Here is a 16,952-nt window from a genome sequence, read left to right as displayed (position 1 = left end):
TGGCTCCTTGCTCTCCTAGTTACAGCACACATCGGGTTAATTACCTGATGTGTGCTTCAGCTACATGTGCACAGAGCAGGGAGCAGCGCACACTGCTTAGCGCTGGCTCCTTGCTCTCCTAGTTACAGCACACATCGGGTTAATTAACCTGATGTGTGCTGCAGCTACATGTGCACAGAGCAGGAGCCGGCACTGACAGTGAGAGAGGCGGAGGCTGGTATCAAAGGTAAATATCGGGTAACCAAGGACAGGGCTTCTTGGTTACCCGATGTTTACATTGGTTACCAACCTCCGCAGAAGCCGGCTCCTGCTCCTGCACATTTAGTTGTTGCTGTCTCGCTGTCACACACAGCGATCTGTGCTTCACAGCGGGACAGCAACAACTAAAAAATGGCCCAGGACATTCAGCAACAACCAACGACCTCACAGCAGGGGCCAGGTTGTTGCTGGATGTCACACACAGCAACATCGCTAGCAACGTCACAAAAGTTGTTCGTTACCAGCGATGTTGCTAGCGATGTTGCTTAGTGTGACGGGGCCTTAAGCAACTAATAAACAGAGTAACACTTGGAACACTGATTTCAGTATCCCCATGAACCATCCTCCTATTCCCTTAAAAACCAGTTTGCAGGGTTGAACATTGAAAAGGTATTGCTCCACCAAGCATCTGAGCTTCTGAGTACCTCATCATCATGTGTTTTCCTCAGCTTTTGTATCTCAGTTAAACTGGCGTGGGCTTTTAAGGTTCCTTTTGGATTTATGTAGTGACAACAGCTGGAGCCTATTATTTGGAACATCCCACCCCTTGGGCCGTAGTGAGGTAATCCAGTACCAAAGTATGTTGGTTGGTTACAATGATTAATTGTCTCTGTATGGCAATGGTACTATTTACTGCTTTTGATCATCAAGATAGCCGGTGCTGTCCACCAACTTATCATATATCTGCATTATCATGGGATAGAGAAAAAGAGAACTAAAAAATGTATTAACATGGCTCATTTGAACCACATGGGGTCGGCCACTAGGCCTGTCTTTGTTGTTTGCCACTCTCTTTACCAGTAGGTGGAGAGGCATTTTCCCTGCCGGTATATCATTGGTATTGATAATAAAGGTGGCAGGGGTCAAACGGGCCAAGGTGCAGGTGCCACTTACTCCTACTGGTAGGCATTGTAACCACAAACCCAGTAGGTCTGCGGCGGGAGATCCCAGATGGCAGAATGTTGTAATATGAGTCTATGTACTATATCTATAAAGGCCGATATGTTTCTGAGCATACACCATCTGGGAAGTTGGCCTAGGGGACTACAATAGCCTGCGGACTGTTCACCACAGGTTTCTCGGCCAGGCACATATGGGTCAGAATCATTGCACCATAAATTTCCGGGTTGGGAGTAACAAGTATCATTTTTGCCTTCTGGAAACAATGAATTGTATACCCACCCATGGTCATGCAGATGTCTCTCTAACAGCAAGGGTTTAAATGCATCTGTACTGTCAGAGGTTCGCCCAAAACTTATTTTGATTCCTTCTGTTGGAATCTTGCCCATAGTAGGTGTTTTTGTGTAATTACGGGATACCCAGCTGCTTCCTTCAAAGGCTAAATATTGCTGGGTTCCGGGAAGGCCAGTAGTAAGGTTGCCTTGCCACCAGGGAAAATCTACCCATCCTACTATTGGTATGGGCACACTAGTGTTCCACAGTTTTTGATACTTGGTGTCATTGAATGATAGTTTATTGTAACAGCCTCCCCATTGAAACACTTCGTTTATTGGGACTGGTATGGCTAAGTAAGGCATAGAAGAGGCTGTCACAGGTGCGTGTGTACATATCCAGCAGTCTGTGATCTCAAGTTTTTCAGCTAACACTTCATGATGGGTCTCAAATGAATTCTGCCGTGGTGTAGAAGGCCCCAAAAAGGGAGTACACATAAATATTTCTATCAGCAGTATTAGGCCTTCTTGCAGTGCCTTGCATGGACCCATGTCGATCTCCCCTCAAGTTTGACGAAGGTTGGAGTGGTCAGCTGGACAGTCAAAGACCCTTCGAATCGTGGCTCAAGGGTCTTTCTCACGTCCTTTAGGTAGACCCGGTCACCAGGCTTTAGGGAGTGGGTTCCTGGAACGGCATCAGGATCAGGTAGAGAAGAGTAGACCCTTTGGTGGGTTTCAGTTAGTCTCTTCTGCAGAGAAACAACATAAGATGTTAGGCTATCACATTGCATATTGCAGGTGTAACTCCTGCGGGAAGTAGCATCCTAATCTGGTTGCACTACCAAAGAGTATTTCAAAGGGTGAGAGCCTGTGCTTTCCCTGAGGGGTAGTCCTTATAGAGTAAAGAGCTATGGGGAGACATTCTGTCCATGGTCTACCAGTCTCCTCCACTGCCTTGGCTAGTTTGAGCTTTAGAGTTCCATTTAACCTTTCCACTTTCCCTGATGACTGTGGGTGGTAAGGCGTCTGAAAGGCTGACTGAATGCCTAACAGGGCACAAGTGTTCTGGAAAACTTGTCCAGTGAAATGAGTACCTTGGTCCGACTCTATGACTTCAGGGAGTCCAAACTGGGGCACCAGCTCACAGGCCAATGTTTTTGCTGTAATTCGGGCCGTGGCTGAGCTTACAGGGTAGGCCTCTGGCCATCCTGAGAAGAGGTCTACACAGACAAGTACAAACTCGTAGATGCCATGTTTTTGCAACTGTATATAGTCTATTTGTACTCTTTGAAATGGGGCAAACTTCTTTGGCATGTGTCTTTGCGGGGTTTTAGTTAGCTGGCCTGGATTGTGCTGTTGACAGATGTGACAAGCTTTTATTCTCTGGGAGGCGTATTATCTGAAGCCGGGGGCTACCCAATAAGGTTGCATCTGGTTCATGATTGAGTTTATGCTACCGTGTGTAGGGTAGTGGAGTACTTGGAAAATGACAGGGAACCAACTGCGTGGCAGGATGGAAAGTCCGTTTAGGGGCCAAATCCCCTCCACCTTTTCTGCCCCCTTGGCCCGCCATCCGGCCTTTTCTTCCTCAGAGGCGTTTTCTTGTGTCTCAAAGAGGTTCTGCATTTCTTCCTCCGTCGTTGACACTGTTTCCGTCTCCTTCAAAGGGAGTAAGGCTGGTTATTTTTCGGTTTGGTCGGCCAAGCGATTTCCCCTTGCCTCGGGTGTTTGGGCCTTGGTGTGGGCAGCAACCTTTATGATTGCTAGCTGCTTTGGTATCAAGGCTACTTCCATTAGTTTCTTCACTGAGGCTCCATGCCTGATGGGATTTCCTGTTGCTGTGAGGAATCCTCTAGTTTGCCAGATAGTGCCAAAATCGTGCACTATGCCGTGTGCGTAGGCGGAGTCCGTGTAGATGTTCGTTGTTCCAAAAACTCAATTGCCCAGATGAGGGTGCGAAGTTCTGCTTCTTGAGCAGATATGCGTGGAGGTAGCGGTTGTTTGGCTAAGACTGCATATAGTGTTACTACCGCAGATCCGGTGTGGAACTTGCCTGTGTCATCGTCATATCTGCTTCCATCCACAAAAAGTTCAAAGTCTGGATTTGTAAGCGGTGTTGCCTGAATATTATGTAGGGGCTTTGCCTCATGTTCGATGAGTTCCTGGCAATCATGGTCAAATGGTGCGCTGGTACGTTTGTCACTCTCTGGTGTCAGAAGTGGGATTATCTGGGCTTGTCCATCAAAACCGGATACTATAGTAGCTTTGGGTGAGATGGATCCTTCAGGCACCAGGTTCCTGGGGAGCACGGAGCGTGAGGCTCCTGAGTCCACCAAAGCTCTTATTTCCTTGTTGTCAATGTGAAGGGGGACGTGTATAAATGGACCTCTGGCATCCCTATCCCGTACTGCCGCAAGTCAGGCAGTCTTTTCCTCCTGACTCTCGGGTTGGTTTTGAGTGTCCCTCTTTTTTTTTCTACAGTCTCTGATCATATGTCCTCTGATTCCACAGTAGTAGCAGGTCGGTGCCTTCTTTCTTGTACCTTCTGGCTGACCGTCCACTGCTGCTATGACAACTTTCTTGTTGCTCCTTTTATCCTTTGCGTCGGTTTCTAAGCCACTTGCTTTGTTGACTAGAAGATCTATGTCTTCCATGTTTCTCCATTCTGGGCAGCACGCTTTCAATCTTTCTGCCAGAGGTGCATGTATTCCATCCATGAATGATCTTACCATCAGGAGACGTATTGCGGCTGCTTTTATGTCCAGCCCTTCATCTGTGAATGACTGCACAAATCTGTAGTAGAATGAGCTGACATTCTCCACCTTGATGCACTGGTCCCATTGTGCCCTTAGTTCTTTGCTCCTGGGCGCAGAGAAGATTGAGTCTTATCATGAAGTCTTGGCCCGATTCCACATTACGGGTATCGTCTGGAACATGTCCTGTCAGATGGGCAGTGAGTTTGGCATACAGTTCGGGAGACCTTTTAACTCTGCACAAACCCTCCATGTCCAACCAAGTGCTTCTGTAGTAGACCTGTATTTGGTTCAGGTAACGTGAAAAACTGACTGGGTTTCTAGTCGGGTCTGGAGCATTTTGCAGGAAAGCCATTTGCTCGGCTGGAGTCCAGGGTACGTAGTCTTCATACGTACGAGGAACTGCATCTCTGGGAGCATTTGGGTTTTGTGGATCAACAGGTGGTCTTATCAGGACTCTTCTTTCCACTACGGGATAAAGAGGCACTGGTGCTGTGGCTTGTAGCTTGTGCTGTGGGGCTCCACAGGCTAGGCATGTTTCACTCCAGTCCGAATTTTGTTGGCCACAGTTTGTGCAGGTCCATCCCGGGGGTCCTGCTATTTTTGTAGTTGTTGCAGGAGTAGCTGACAGGTACGGAGGAAGTTGCTGATCCTTATTGGCCTTTTTCCCAGTTTCCTCCCATGTGTCTGAGTCTTCATGGTATATCCAACCTTGATCGTGGGCTGTTTTTGCCATGTCAGAAAGAGTTCTGACCAATTTAGTCCATGATTTATCTGCTATTACTCCTGCTCTAGTATCTCTTATTTTGTCCCATTTGTTGGGGTCCAATTGATCCTTCCCCTTCAATCCAAATGTCTTAAAAACTTCCTTGGACTGACTGGCTGTTCTTTTGCCATAACACGTAATGAGATGTTGCAGGGTGCATCCAGCTCGTCTGTCCTTTGATATTCCTTGCCCCATTCTTCGTTTATCTTCAGCTTTTAGACCCTTAGGACTTAGGGGTGCTTCACACACAGTGAGATCGCTGCTGAGATCGCTGCTAAGTCATGGTTTTTGTGACGCAGCAGTGACCTCATTAGCGATCTCGCTGTGTGTGACACTGAGCAGCGATCTGGCCCCTGCTGTGAGATCGCTGCTCGTTACACACAGCCCTGGTTCGTTTTTTTTATTGTTGCTCTCCCGCTGTGACGCACAGATCGCTGTGTGTGACAGCGAGAGAGTGACGAAATGAAGCGAGCAGGCAGCAGGAGCTGGCATCTGGCAGCTGCGGTAAGCTGTAACTAGGGTAAACATCGGGTAACCAAGGTGGTTACCCGATATTTACCTTCATTATCAGCCTCCGCCGCTCTCACGCTGCCAGCGCCGGCTCCCAGCTCTCTGCACATGTGGCTGCAGTACACATCGGGTAATTAACCCGATGTGTACTGTAGCTAGGAGAGCAGAGAGCCAGCGCTAAGCAGTGTGCGCGGCTTCCTGCTCTCTGCACATGTAGCTGCAGGACACATCGGGTTAATTAACCCGATGTGTACTGTAGCTAGGAGAGCAGGGAGCCAGCGCTAAGCAGTGTGCGCGGCTCCCTGCTCTCTGCACATGTAGCGACGTTATGATCGCTGCTGCGTTGCTGTGTTTGACAGCTAAGCAGCGATCATAACAGCGACATACAAGATCGCTGTTATGTCACACAAAATGGTGACGTAACAGCGACGTCATTGTCGCTGTGTGTGAACCCAGCCTTAGTCTCTGAGGACTTCCAGGATAGGTAGGTCTAGTCCTACTAACTCCTTATTTGTATTCCTACTTAAGGTGAGGTCTAGAACCACCTATCCTGGAAGTACCCAGAGACTGACTCTTGATTTGTATTCCTACTGAAAGGTGGTGTCCTAACTGTTCAGAAGGGGCTGAGTATGTTGAATGGCGCTGGGTTACCCTTCTTGTACCAAAGGTACACTCTATATCCAATAGCAATGGCAAACAGGGCTATTCCCACTAACACTAGGGCAGTGAATATCCCATCCATTGGACAGAGCAGGCACACTATTCCCTTTCAACACTCACTGATGTAGGTGATCTATGACAACCAACAAGGACAACAGCACAGAAGCAAAACGCAGGAGAGCAGACACACGGAGACAAAGCACAGAGGGGCAGAGAAACAAACAAGGCACAGAAAACATCTGCTGGCAAAAGCTCTCTGCGTTCAGTAGAAACCCGCCAATAACCCAGTATCTTACTCACAGTGTCCCTCTTGCACGATGAGGAGAGAGATCAGATCAGACATGGGGAGCAAAAAGAGAAGAATAAGGTTCAACTCTTACCTGGCCAGGTGTTTCTGGTCCCCACGTCTGGTCCACCCCTCCTCTGGATGGCAAGACAGTTCACTGCGTCCTGGGATTAGACACATGGGTCCCTGGTCGGGCGCCAGATAATGTTAGGTTGACCTAACTGTCACAGCTGTTGCCAGCGATGTCCGAATGCGGAGAGAGTACCGGTAACCCCCCCTTTGCTATTCCAGCCTCAATGAAAACAGGCAGACGCTGTTATACACATAAGACCTGGATATGTGCGGCTCCCAAAAAGGACTGTATTGATTTTGTTTACATTACAAAGTTATACAAAGTTGATTAGGGCGTAACTGTGCAACATACAGATTCATAAATCTACATTCATTAAATGCGTGGAATACATGTTCCCAGCAAGTGAAATTAACATAATGACTTTTATTTCCATAACAGTCTATAACATTTCTTCTACCCATAATAAGATGTTTTTCAGTTGTTTCTAAGTCAAAACATTCTGTGTCCTTGAGTTTGGTCTCAAAGTTTGTTACATAAATAAGTCTGGTCTTGTTCTTGCAAAGGAGAATGAATTTCTATTATTTTTATAACCAGTGAAAAAGGTTAACTCTTTCCTCACAGTTGATCATTGACACGTCGTTCTAATCTCGAATATCGTTGCTGCTTTTGCACGCAGTTTGGTCGTCGTTCCTGAGGCAGCACACATCGCTACGTGTGACACCCCAGGAACGACAAACAACAGCTTACTTGCGTCCTCCGGCAACAAGGTGGGCGTGTCTTTCCTTCGGCTGCTTTTCGCTCCTCCGCTTCTATTGGCCGCCTGCCGTGTGACGCCGCATGAACCGCCCCCTTAGAAAGGAGGTGGTACGCCGTCCACAGCGACGTTGCAGGGCAAGTAAGTACGTGTGACGGGTCCTAGCGATGTTGTGCGGTACGGGCAGCGATTTGCCCGTGATGCATAACCGATGGGGTGCGGGTGCGTTCGGCAGCGACATCGCTAGCGATGTCGCTGCATGTAAAGTGGCCTTTAGTCTTATTGATTGATGCCCTCCGACGGCCAGTCTTTGGGCATAGATGAATAAGAGGGAGAGATAGAACACACATCAGACAATAGGGTAATTAACCCACACAATTCAAATCTTCCAAGAATACACATCAGATATTTGAGCTAAGTAAATCACAAAGTTTCTGTTACAGTGCATATATTGTCTGTCTGTGTATATAAAGCAAATACACAAAAAACCTTAAGGATGCACAAGGTTTTTGTAACAATGAACCATTGTCTGTCTTAATCAACAGTATGGTTTTTAACTTAACATAATGTATGGACTCAAAAATAGCCATTTTTATGTTAGCATTACATTCCACCCTTGGCTATTTAGAGCCATACATTATAAAGCTACCATACCCCAACGGCATGGTTTTAGCGTACACTGTATACAACAAGACAGCATGGCCCAGGGTTCATCCCAACTGAACGCTCGACCTCCTTAACTGTGGGCGGAACACTACTCAGACAACACAAGATGAGGGAATCACAATATTAAGACTTTATTGAATCCCCAAACAATTAACGACATATGGCACATGACCAGCAAAATCACAGAATGTAACCGGCAACAGTTTCTCACCCTTCCGCTGGCTCACCAGGGATTAGAATGTCCGTGCCTCAGAGCTTCCAGGGCTACTTACTCCCAGCAGCACCCTGCTTTTGGCGGGCACCCACCAAGAATGGAGTAACGCCGGATTTAGGAAGCTGGCTAAGGACCAAGAAGCCTGTAGTCAGCTGACTGGATTGTCCCAAGCTGGATTCTTTCCTTAGGTAGTCCTTGATATCTCAGCTGAATCCTTGCATTCGATGCTGAAGTCCATGTATTAAAATCCAGGTTTGGTTATGGCTTGCCAATCAGATCCTAGATTGGTATCTTGTAGCAAGAGTCTACTCGGGCAATGGACAATCCTCCTTATACCCCTGAGCTTTCCATTCAGACCATTGGGGTCTTCACGATTGGTGGATAATACTGGGCTCTTATTGGCTAGATTTCAAGCCATATACAAAATATCCCTAGTAGTAATGGTCTCTGACAGAGAGGAGGGAGAGACTGCTAAAGGCCCCGTCACACACAACGAGATCGCTAACGAGATCGTTGCTGAGTCACAGTTTCTGTGATGCAGCAACGATCTCGCCAGCGATCTCGTTATGTGTGACATCTACCAGCTATAAAGCCCCTGCTGTGAGATCGCTAGTCGTTGCCGAATGGTCCGGACCATTTTCTTCAAAGACGATGTCCTGCTGGGCAGGACGCATCGCTGTGTTTGACGCTTTGTGACAGGATCCCAATGAACGCCAAGATCGTTATACAGGTCGCTACTGCGACCTGTATCGTTACGGCGTCATTGGTAAGGTCTGACTGTGTGACATCTCACCAGCGACCTCCCAGCGACTTACCAGCGATCCTTATCAGGTTGCATCATTGCCGGGATCGCTGGTAAGTCGTTGTGTGGGACTAGGCCTTAAGTTACATTGTATCTAGCAATACGAAAGGAGGTTTGCATAATTGATTGGTCTGGGTATCTGACCTTCACTGCCCAAGGCAATTACATGAGTCAACAAGGACTTTAACACCAGACTCCTACGAGTCTTGTAGAAACAATGAAGGGCTTATCCCCCGTTTATAAACAAACTATCATCATGTCTGGCTGAATTTTAAGAAAATTAACCCATGCTAGGCACTGACAGAGTCCATGTCGTCACATCAACGTCTACAGTGAAGAAGCAACTCGGGGATGCTGGCCTTCAGAGCAGAGTAGCAAAGAAAAAGCCATATTTGAGACTGGCTAATAAAAGGAAAAGATTAATATGGGCAAAAGAATTGGACAGAGGAAGATTGGAAAAAAGTGTTAAGGACAGACGAATCGAAGTTTGAGATGTTTCGATCACACGGAAGAACATTTGTGAGACGCAGGACAACTGAAAAGATGCTGGAAGAGTGCCTGATGCCATCTGTCAAGCAAGGTTGAGGTAATGTGATGGTCTGGGGTTGCTTTGGTGCTGGTAAAGTGGGAGATTTGTACAAGGTAAAAGGGATTTTGAATAAGGAAGGTTATTACTCCATGTTGCAATGCTATGCCATACCCTGTGGACAGCGATTGATTGGATCCAATTTCATCCTACAACAGGACAATGACCCAAAGCACACCTCCAAATTATGCATGAACTATTTAGGGAAGAAGCAAGCAGCTGGTATTCTATCTGTAATGGAGTGGCCAGCCCAGTCACCAGATCTCAACCCTTTTGAGCTATTGTGGGAGCAGCTTGAAAGCATGGTATGCAAAACGTGCCCATCAAGCCAATCCAACTTGTTTGAGGGGCTTCTGGAAGCATGGGGTGAAATATCTCCAGATTACCTCAGCAGATTAACAGCTAGAATGCCAAATGTCTGCAAAACTGTAATTGCTGCAAAGGGAGCATTCTTTAACAAGAGCAAAGTTTGAAGGAGAAAATTTAAGACAAAATGTTCTCGGTGACCCTAAACTTTTGAACTGGTGTGTGTGTTGTGTCTATATATAAATATATATATCTCTCTCATATCACCACTAATGTAGACATAGTGGCTCTACCAACAAAAACAACTCACACAATGGGTTATGTCAATGCGGGAACGAGCTTTCTTATATTGAAGGAGAAGGACCTCCTGAGAAGCCCCGATGCGCATTTCGCCTATACAGTGCTGACCAAAAGTATTGACACCCCTGCAATTCTGTCAGATAATACTCAGTTTCTTCTTGAAAATGATTGCAATCACAAATTCTTTGGTATTATCTTCATTTAATTTGTCTTCAATGAAAAAAAAATTGTCATAAAGCCAAATTGGATATAATTCCACACCAAACATAAAAAAGGTGGTGGACAAAAGTATTGGCACTATTTGAAAAATCATGTGATGCTTCTCTAATTTGTGTAATTAACAGCACCTGTAACTTACCTGTGGCACCTAACAGGTGTTGGCAATAACTAAATCACACTTGCAGCCAGTTGACATGGATTAAAGTTGACTCAACCTCTGTCCTGTGTCCTTGTGTGTACCACATTGACCATGGAGTAAAGAAAGACCACCAAAGAACTGTCTGAAGACTTGAGAATCCAAGTTGTGAGGAAGCATGAGCAATCTCAAGGCTACAAGTCCATCTCCAAAGACCTGAAAGGTCCTGTGTCTACGGTGCGCAGTGTCATCAAGAAGTTTAAAGCCCATGGCACTGTGGCTAACCTCCCTAGATGTGGAAGGAAAAGAAAAATTGACAAGAGATTTCAACGCAAGATTGTGCGGATGGTGGATAAAGAACCTTGACTAACATCCAAACAAGGTCAAGCTGCCCTGCAGTCCGAGGGTACAACAGTGTCAACCTGTACTATCCGTCGGCGTTTGAATGAAAAGGGGCTGTATGGTATAATACCCAGAAAGACCCCACTTCTTACCCTGAGACATAAAAAAGGCTGGAGTTTGCCAAAACTTACATGAGAAAGCCTAAAACATTTTGGAAGAATGTTCTCTGGTCAGATGAGACAAAAGCAGAGCTTTTTGGGAAAAGCCATCAACATAGTTTACAGGAACAAAAAAGGCATTCAAAGAAAGAAACACGGTCCCTACAGTCAAACATGGCGGAGGTTCCCTGATGCTTTGGGGTTGCTTTGCTGCCTCTGGCACTGGACTGCTTGACCGTGTGCATGGCATTATGAAGTCTGAAGACTACCAACAAATTTTGTAGCATAATGTAGGGCCCAGTGTGAGAGAAAGCTGGGTCTCCCTCAGAGGTCATGGGTCTTCCAGCAGGACAATGACCCAAAACACACTTCAAAAAGCACTAGAAAATAGTTTGATATAAAGCACTGGAGACTACTAAAGTGGCCAGCAATGAGTCCAGACCTGAATCCCATAGAACACCACCTGTGGAGAGATCTCAAAATGGCAGTTTGGAGAAGGTACCCTTCAAATCTCAGGGACCTGGAGCAGTTTGCCAATAAGAAAGGTCTTAAATTCCAGCAGAGCATTGTACGAAACTCATTGATGGTTACCGGAAGCGGTTGTTCGCAGTTATTTTGGCTAAAGGTTGCGCAACCAAGTATTAGGCTAAGGGTGCCAATACTTTTGTCTGGCCCATTTTTGGAGTTTTGTGTGAAATGATCAATGATTTGATTTTTGTTTCATTCTTTTTTGTGTTTTTTCATTGCAAGCAAGATAAATGAAGATAATAATACCAAAGAATTTGTGGTTTCAATAATTTTCAAGAAGAAACTGAGTATTATCTGACATAATTGCAGGGGTGCCAATACTTTTGGCCATCACTGTAGTAGCTTTCTCAAGGGAATGTCACTGACAGCATTGTGCAGCCCCACGTAGCATTATGCTGCCCAATGTAATATTATGCACCCCCCATATTGGTATTATGCACCCCCATATAGTATTATGCGCCTCATATAGTATTATGCAGCCCACACATAGCATTATGCACCCCTACATAGCAATTATACCCCTACATTGCATTATGCGACCCCCACCGTGTACTGAATAAATACATACTCACCTCTCCTTGTCCCCTCACCGTTGCTCCTCGTTTGCCCCCTCTGTCTGTGTTTTGCACATCTCAACACAAGATGTCACTGCTGTGCTAGGCTGGCAGAGCCACACACAGTGGGACAATGATGAGAGGGGGAGCACTGTGGTCGCTCATCATTGGTATGGGCAGCCACTACCAGCTGCTCCCAGCTCACAGGCCCCATAACCGTTGCATGGCCTGCCTCCATTGGCAGTACGCCACTGGTAATGTCACCGCTGTGCTGAGCTGTCAGAGCACAGACATCGGGACAAAGATAAGAGGGAGCACTGCGCTCTGTCTCATTGCTTTCAAGTGTATCTGCATTTACACATTAGAAAGTGCGATCCAGGGCGTAGGGCCCAGTACCAGAGCTGACACAGTGGGAAGCTGCCGCTGGGCCCCCCCAGCTCACATGCCCCATACCAGTGATGTGGCCTTCCTGCCACTGCTGATGAATTAGCAGTTTGGTAAAATATTGGCCTACAAAATATTATTTGATGGCATAATATTCAAATATACGGGAGGCAAAATGAACAAAGAGGGTTGAACATCATAGTCTGCTTCCTGCTGTGAGGTCTACTCTTTTATATTGTAAATGGGTTTTTGTTTTAGTAAATAATTACAATTTATACAGCATACAGTTTCTTTAGTTCTGTTATGCTCACTGGTACGTTCGGGAGTGGATCTACTGGGCCGCAGCACTGGCTCAACCAGGAGGGGCATAACTAAGTGACGACCTCATCTTCAATAGAGCTTGTGATGGCGAGGATAGGCTGGTGCTGTTCCATTGAGTCCCGGTACTGCGACAGCTGGCCTCAGGTGTCAGTGATGGGATACTTACAGTCACTGCAGATCTGGCAGGCACAGCTGGAATAGATAGATGTAGCAGATACGCCAAGCACAGCAGATACTAAAATACAGATACGTGTTCGCACCCATAGCATAAGACTCAGAAAACAAATCTGACAACTAGCAACACGTTTCTAAGGATAGACCATGTTGCCCAGGCATCTACCATAGGGGGGGGGGTGCCTTAAATACCTAGTGTGTCTCATCCATAGGTTGAAAGACAGTTCCTGGATAGGGCATGCTGCTTTTTTTAAGATTAAGTGCTCGCACTCTAAGCACACTCCCAAAAGTTCTGCATGGTGTGCACAGGCCCTAGGAGACAGCAGGAGGGACTGAGGTCACGGAAAACAAGACTAAGTGACCGGGAGGGTAAGTGTGCTGGAGTCCCTGCCGGGGAAAGGCTATAGGACAGTGCGGGGAGACCGATAAAAGCGTTACAAGCTATTTTATAAATTATGTCCTTAAATTTGCATATATTATTTTTTTTTGCAGATTACTGTACCAGGAGATTAGAGGCACAGCTGACATCTTCAATTTTAAAATCAGATGACCTTGATATCACACAAGATATAACTGAAGTGAATCCCATTATTCCAGATATACCATCATCCCTTCACAGCAAAGATCTATCATCTGATTCTTTTAAACAAGTCTTATCCTCTGATTCACCACAGACTATTAAGAAAAAAAAATGTCACAAAAGAGGCATTAAAAGTGGAAGTGTTCGTACAGGAAAGAACCTATTTCTAACTACAGAATGTCAAAAAATCCATAAAAATATTCACACAGGGGAGAGATTTTCTTCAGAGTGTGTTAATTACCAGAGACCTAACATAGGGGAGAAGCCTTTTTCATGTTCAGAATGTGGGAAATGTTTTAAGCACAAATCAAATCTTGTTGTACATCAGAGAACTCACACAGGGGAGAAGCCTTATACATGTTCAGAATGTGGGAAATGTTTTAACCAAAAATCATGTCTTGTTGCACATCAGAGAACTCACACAGGGGAGAAGCCTTTTTCATGTTCAGAATGTGGGAAATGTTTTAAGCACAAATCAAATATTGTTGTACATCAGAGAACTCACACAGGGGAGAAGCCTTATACATGTTCAGAATGTGGGAAATGTTATGCAGGGAAATCAGATCTTGTTACACACCAGAGAACTCACACAGGGGAGAAGCCTTTTTCATGTTCAGAATGTGGGAAATGGTTTAAGCAAAAATCACATATTGTTGAACATCAGAGAACTCATACAGGGGAGAAGCCTTTTTCATGTTCAGAATGTGGGAAATGTTTTAGGCGCAGATCAAATATTGTTGCACATCAGAGAACTCACACAAGGGAGAAGCCTTTTTCATGTTCAGAATGTGGGAAATGTTATGCAGGTAAATCATATCTTGTTACACACCAGAGAACTCACACAAGGGAGAAGCCTTTTTCATGTTCAGAATGTGGGAAATGTTATGCAGGGAAATCAGATCTTGTTACACACCAGAGAATTCACACAGGGGAAAAGTCTTTTTTATGTTCAGAATGTGGGAAATGTTTTGCAAATCAATCGAAACTTGTTAGGCATCAGAGAAGTCACACAGGGCTAAAACCGTATTCCTGTTCAGAATGTGGGAAATGTTTTAATCACAAATCACAAATTATTGAACATCAGAGAACTCATACAGGAGAGAAGCCTTTTTCATGTTCAGAATGTGGGAAATGTTTTAAGCACAAATCACAAATTATTGAACATCAGAGAACTCATACAGGGGATAAGCCTTTTCCATGTTCAGAATGTGGGAAATGTTTTGCAGGGAAATCACATCTTACTCAACACCAGAGAACTCATACAGGGGAGAAGCCTTTTTCATGTTCAGAATGTGGGAAATGTTATCAACAAAAATCAAATCTTGTTATACATCAGAAAATTCACACAGGGGAGAAGTCTTTTGTATGTTCAGAATGTGGGAAATGTTTTGCAGATCAATCATATCTTGTTGTGCATCAGAAAACTCACACAAGTGAGAAGCCTTTTTCATGTTCAGAATGTGGGAAATGTTTTAAGCACAAATCATATCTTGTTCTACATCAGTACACTCACACAGGGGAGAAGCCTTTTTCATGTTCAGAATGTGGGAAATGTTATACATGGAAATCAGATCTTGCTATACACAAGAGAACTCACACAGGGGAGAAGCCTTTTTCATGTTCAGAATGTGGGAAAGGTTTTGCAGTGAAATCACGTCTTGTTGCACATCAGAGAACTCACACAGGGGAGAAGCCTTTTTCATGTTCAGAATGTGGGAAAGGTTTTGCATGGAAATCAGTTCTTGCTAAACACCAGACAACTCACACAGGGGAAAAGCCTTTTTCATGTTCAGAATGTGGGAAATGTTTTGCAGTGAAATCACGTCTTGTTAAACATCAGAGAACTCACACAGGGGAGAAGCCTTTTTCATGTTAAAATTGCGGGAAATATTTTAACCAAAAATAACATCTTGTTACACACCAGAGAACTCGCAGAGAGAAGTCTTTTTCATGTTCAGAATGTGGGAAATGTTTTGCAGATCAATCAAGTCTTGTTAGACACCAAGGAATTACTAAGAGAAAACAGGGGTATTAAGCACCACTTGAAATTGCAAGGAATTCTGTGCCTTATCAAACATATGAGGACTAAGACAGAGCAAAAAGTATTAAAACGGCACAAAAATTCCATACTAATGAAATAAATCACATATATGCTAAAAAAGACATGTGCAAAAGATGTGGTTTTATTTCGACAAAATTATGTGTGTGCAAAGTTTAAAAACACTTTAAACCTGTTCCAAAACAATGGAGTTTACAATACTGCATCCATCTCTGTATAATGAACATGGCAATCAGGGTGTATCGCCAGCATAAAAATTATTTATATATACCCAGCCTGTACATACAAAAACAATAGATGTAATGATTGTGCCCTGTGCTGTAAAAAAAAAAAAAAAAAAAAAGGGCACTAGATTATCCAAGTATTACCTGTACATATCAGGAAAAAAACAACAAAGGGTTGTTTTATTTGCTTGCAAGGGATTTGAACATTACCTTTTGACTCATGGGTAAGCTGTTGGGCAAAATTTTTTTTGATTGTTCTGATCCCTTTTGTTACCGCCTTAGCGCTAGACTGATAGTCACTGTAGGACAGGGGTCTCAAACTCGGCTGGGTGGACGGGCCGCACATAAAAAAAAAAATATTTGTGGGGCCGGATTCTTTGCAGGGCCAAGTGACATTTTAGTGATTCGATGTATTTCCTTCCATACACCTTTTTGGATCATGTTTTGTGAAATTTTTTTGCTTGTTTATTAAAACAAACCTGCACTTTTTTGTTACGTTTACATGTAACAAAAAAGCATTTTTAATGGTAAACTTTTTTTTTTTATCTTTGTGCCCAGTAGTAATGTGCCCATCCTTGTGCCCAGTAGTAATGTGCCCATCCATTTGCCTTGTAGCAATGTGTCCATCTTTGCAGCATTGTGCCCATCCTTGTAGTATTGTGCCCATCCTTGTAGCATTGTGCCCATCCTTGTAGCATTGTGCCCAAGTAATAATGTCTCCAGTCTTCATCCTAGTTCGCTATTATGCTGTTCTTGACATACATACACAAGAAAAAAAAAAAAAAAAGATTCTTCTCACCTTTCCTCCGTTCCCTGTTTTCTCTTAACTGCTTGTTGTGGCCTGTAGACCCTGTGACGATCACTATACTATGCAGGGGGCCGGCGCTGGCAGGGCTTTACTACACTTGATTCATTTGCGGCTCATCACGCACTTAGGAGCTCTCTGCTCTCTACCATTCACAGGCAAGCAGGTGACTTCATACAGCGATGTTACCTGCTTGACATTGGTATCAGTGGCTTAACTAGAGTTCGATGGGCTCCGATGCAAAGTTAGGACCGGGATCCCCCCCTTGGGGTATAGGATGATTACACTGACACTTGGCTCTTTCTCTCAGCACCCAGCTTTCCCATGCTCCGATATCCCTTTTCCCGCCTTTCCATATTCTG

At 44.8% G+C, this 16,952-nt stretch overlaps 1 protein-coding gene across 3 annotated transcripts in view; it reads left to right on the top strand.

Annotated features, from left to right (window-relative positions):
- Positions 1-15,662, top strand: part of LOC142312233 (uncharacterized) — a 101,326-nt gene extending 85,664 nt beyond the window's left edge. The window contains exon 6 of one of the 3 annotated variants that reach the window (XM_075351145.1): positions 13,415-15,662. In XM_075351145.1, the coding sequence (XP_075207260.1) occupies positions 13,415-15,378 (1,964 nt within the window). In that variant the 3' untranslated portion in view covers positions 15,379-15,662. The remainder of the gene's footprint in view (positions 1-13,414) is intronic. The other 2 variants (XM_075351146.1, XM_075351147.1) reach the window with 2 other exon arrangements.
- The last annotated feature ends 1,290 nt before the right edge of the window (positions 15,663-16,952 follow it).

This window comes from Anomaloglossus baeobatrachus, chromosome 5 (genome assembly GCF_048569485.1).
Source record: "Anomaloglossus baeobatrachus isolate aAnoBae1 chromosome 5, aAnoBae1.hap1, whole genome shotgun sequence".
In the NCBI taxonomy this organism is placed as follows: Eukaryota; Metazoa; Chordata; class Amphibia; order Anura; family Aromobatidae; genus Anomaloglossus; species Anomaloglossus baeobatrachus.
Note: the sequence above shows the minus strand (reverse complement) of the source record. Positions and strands in the feature narration are given on the sequence as shown.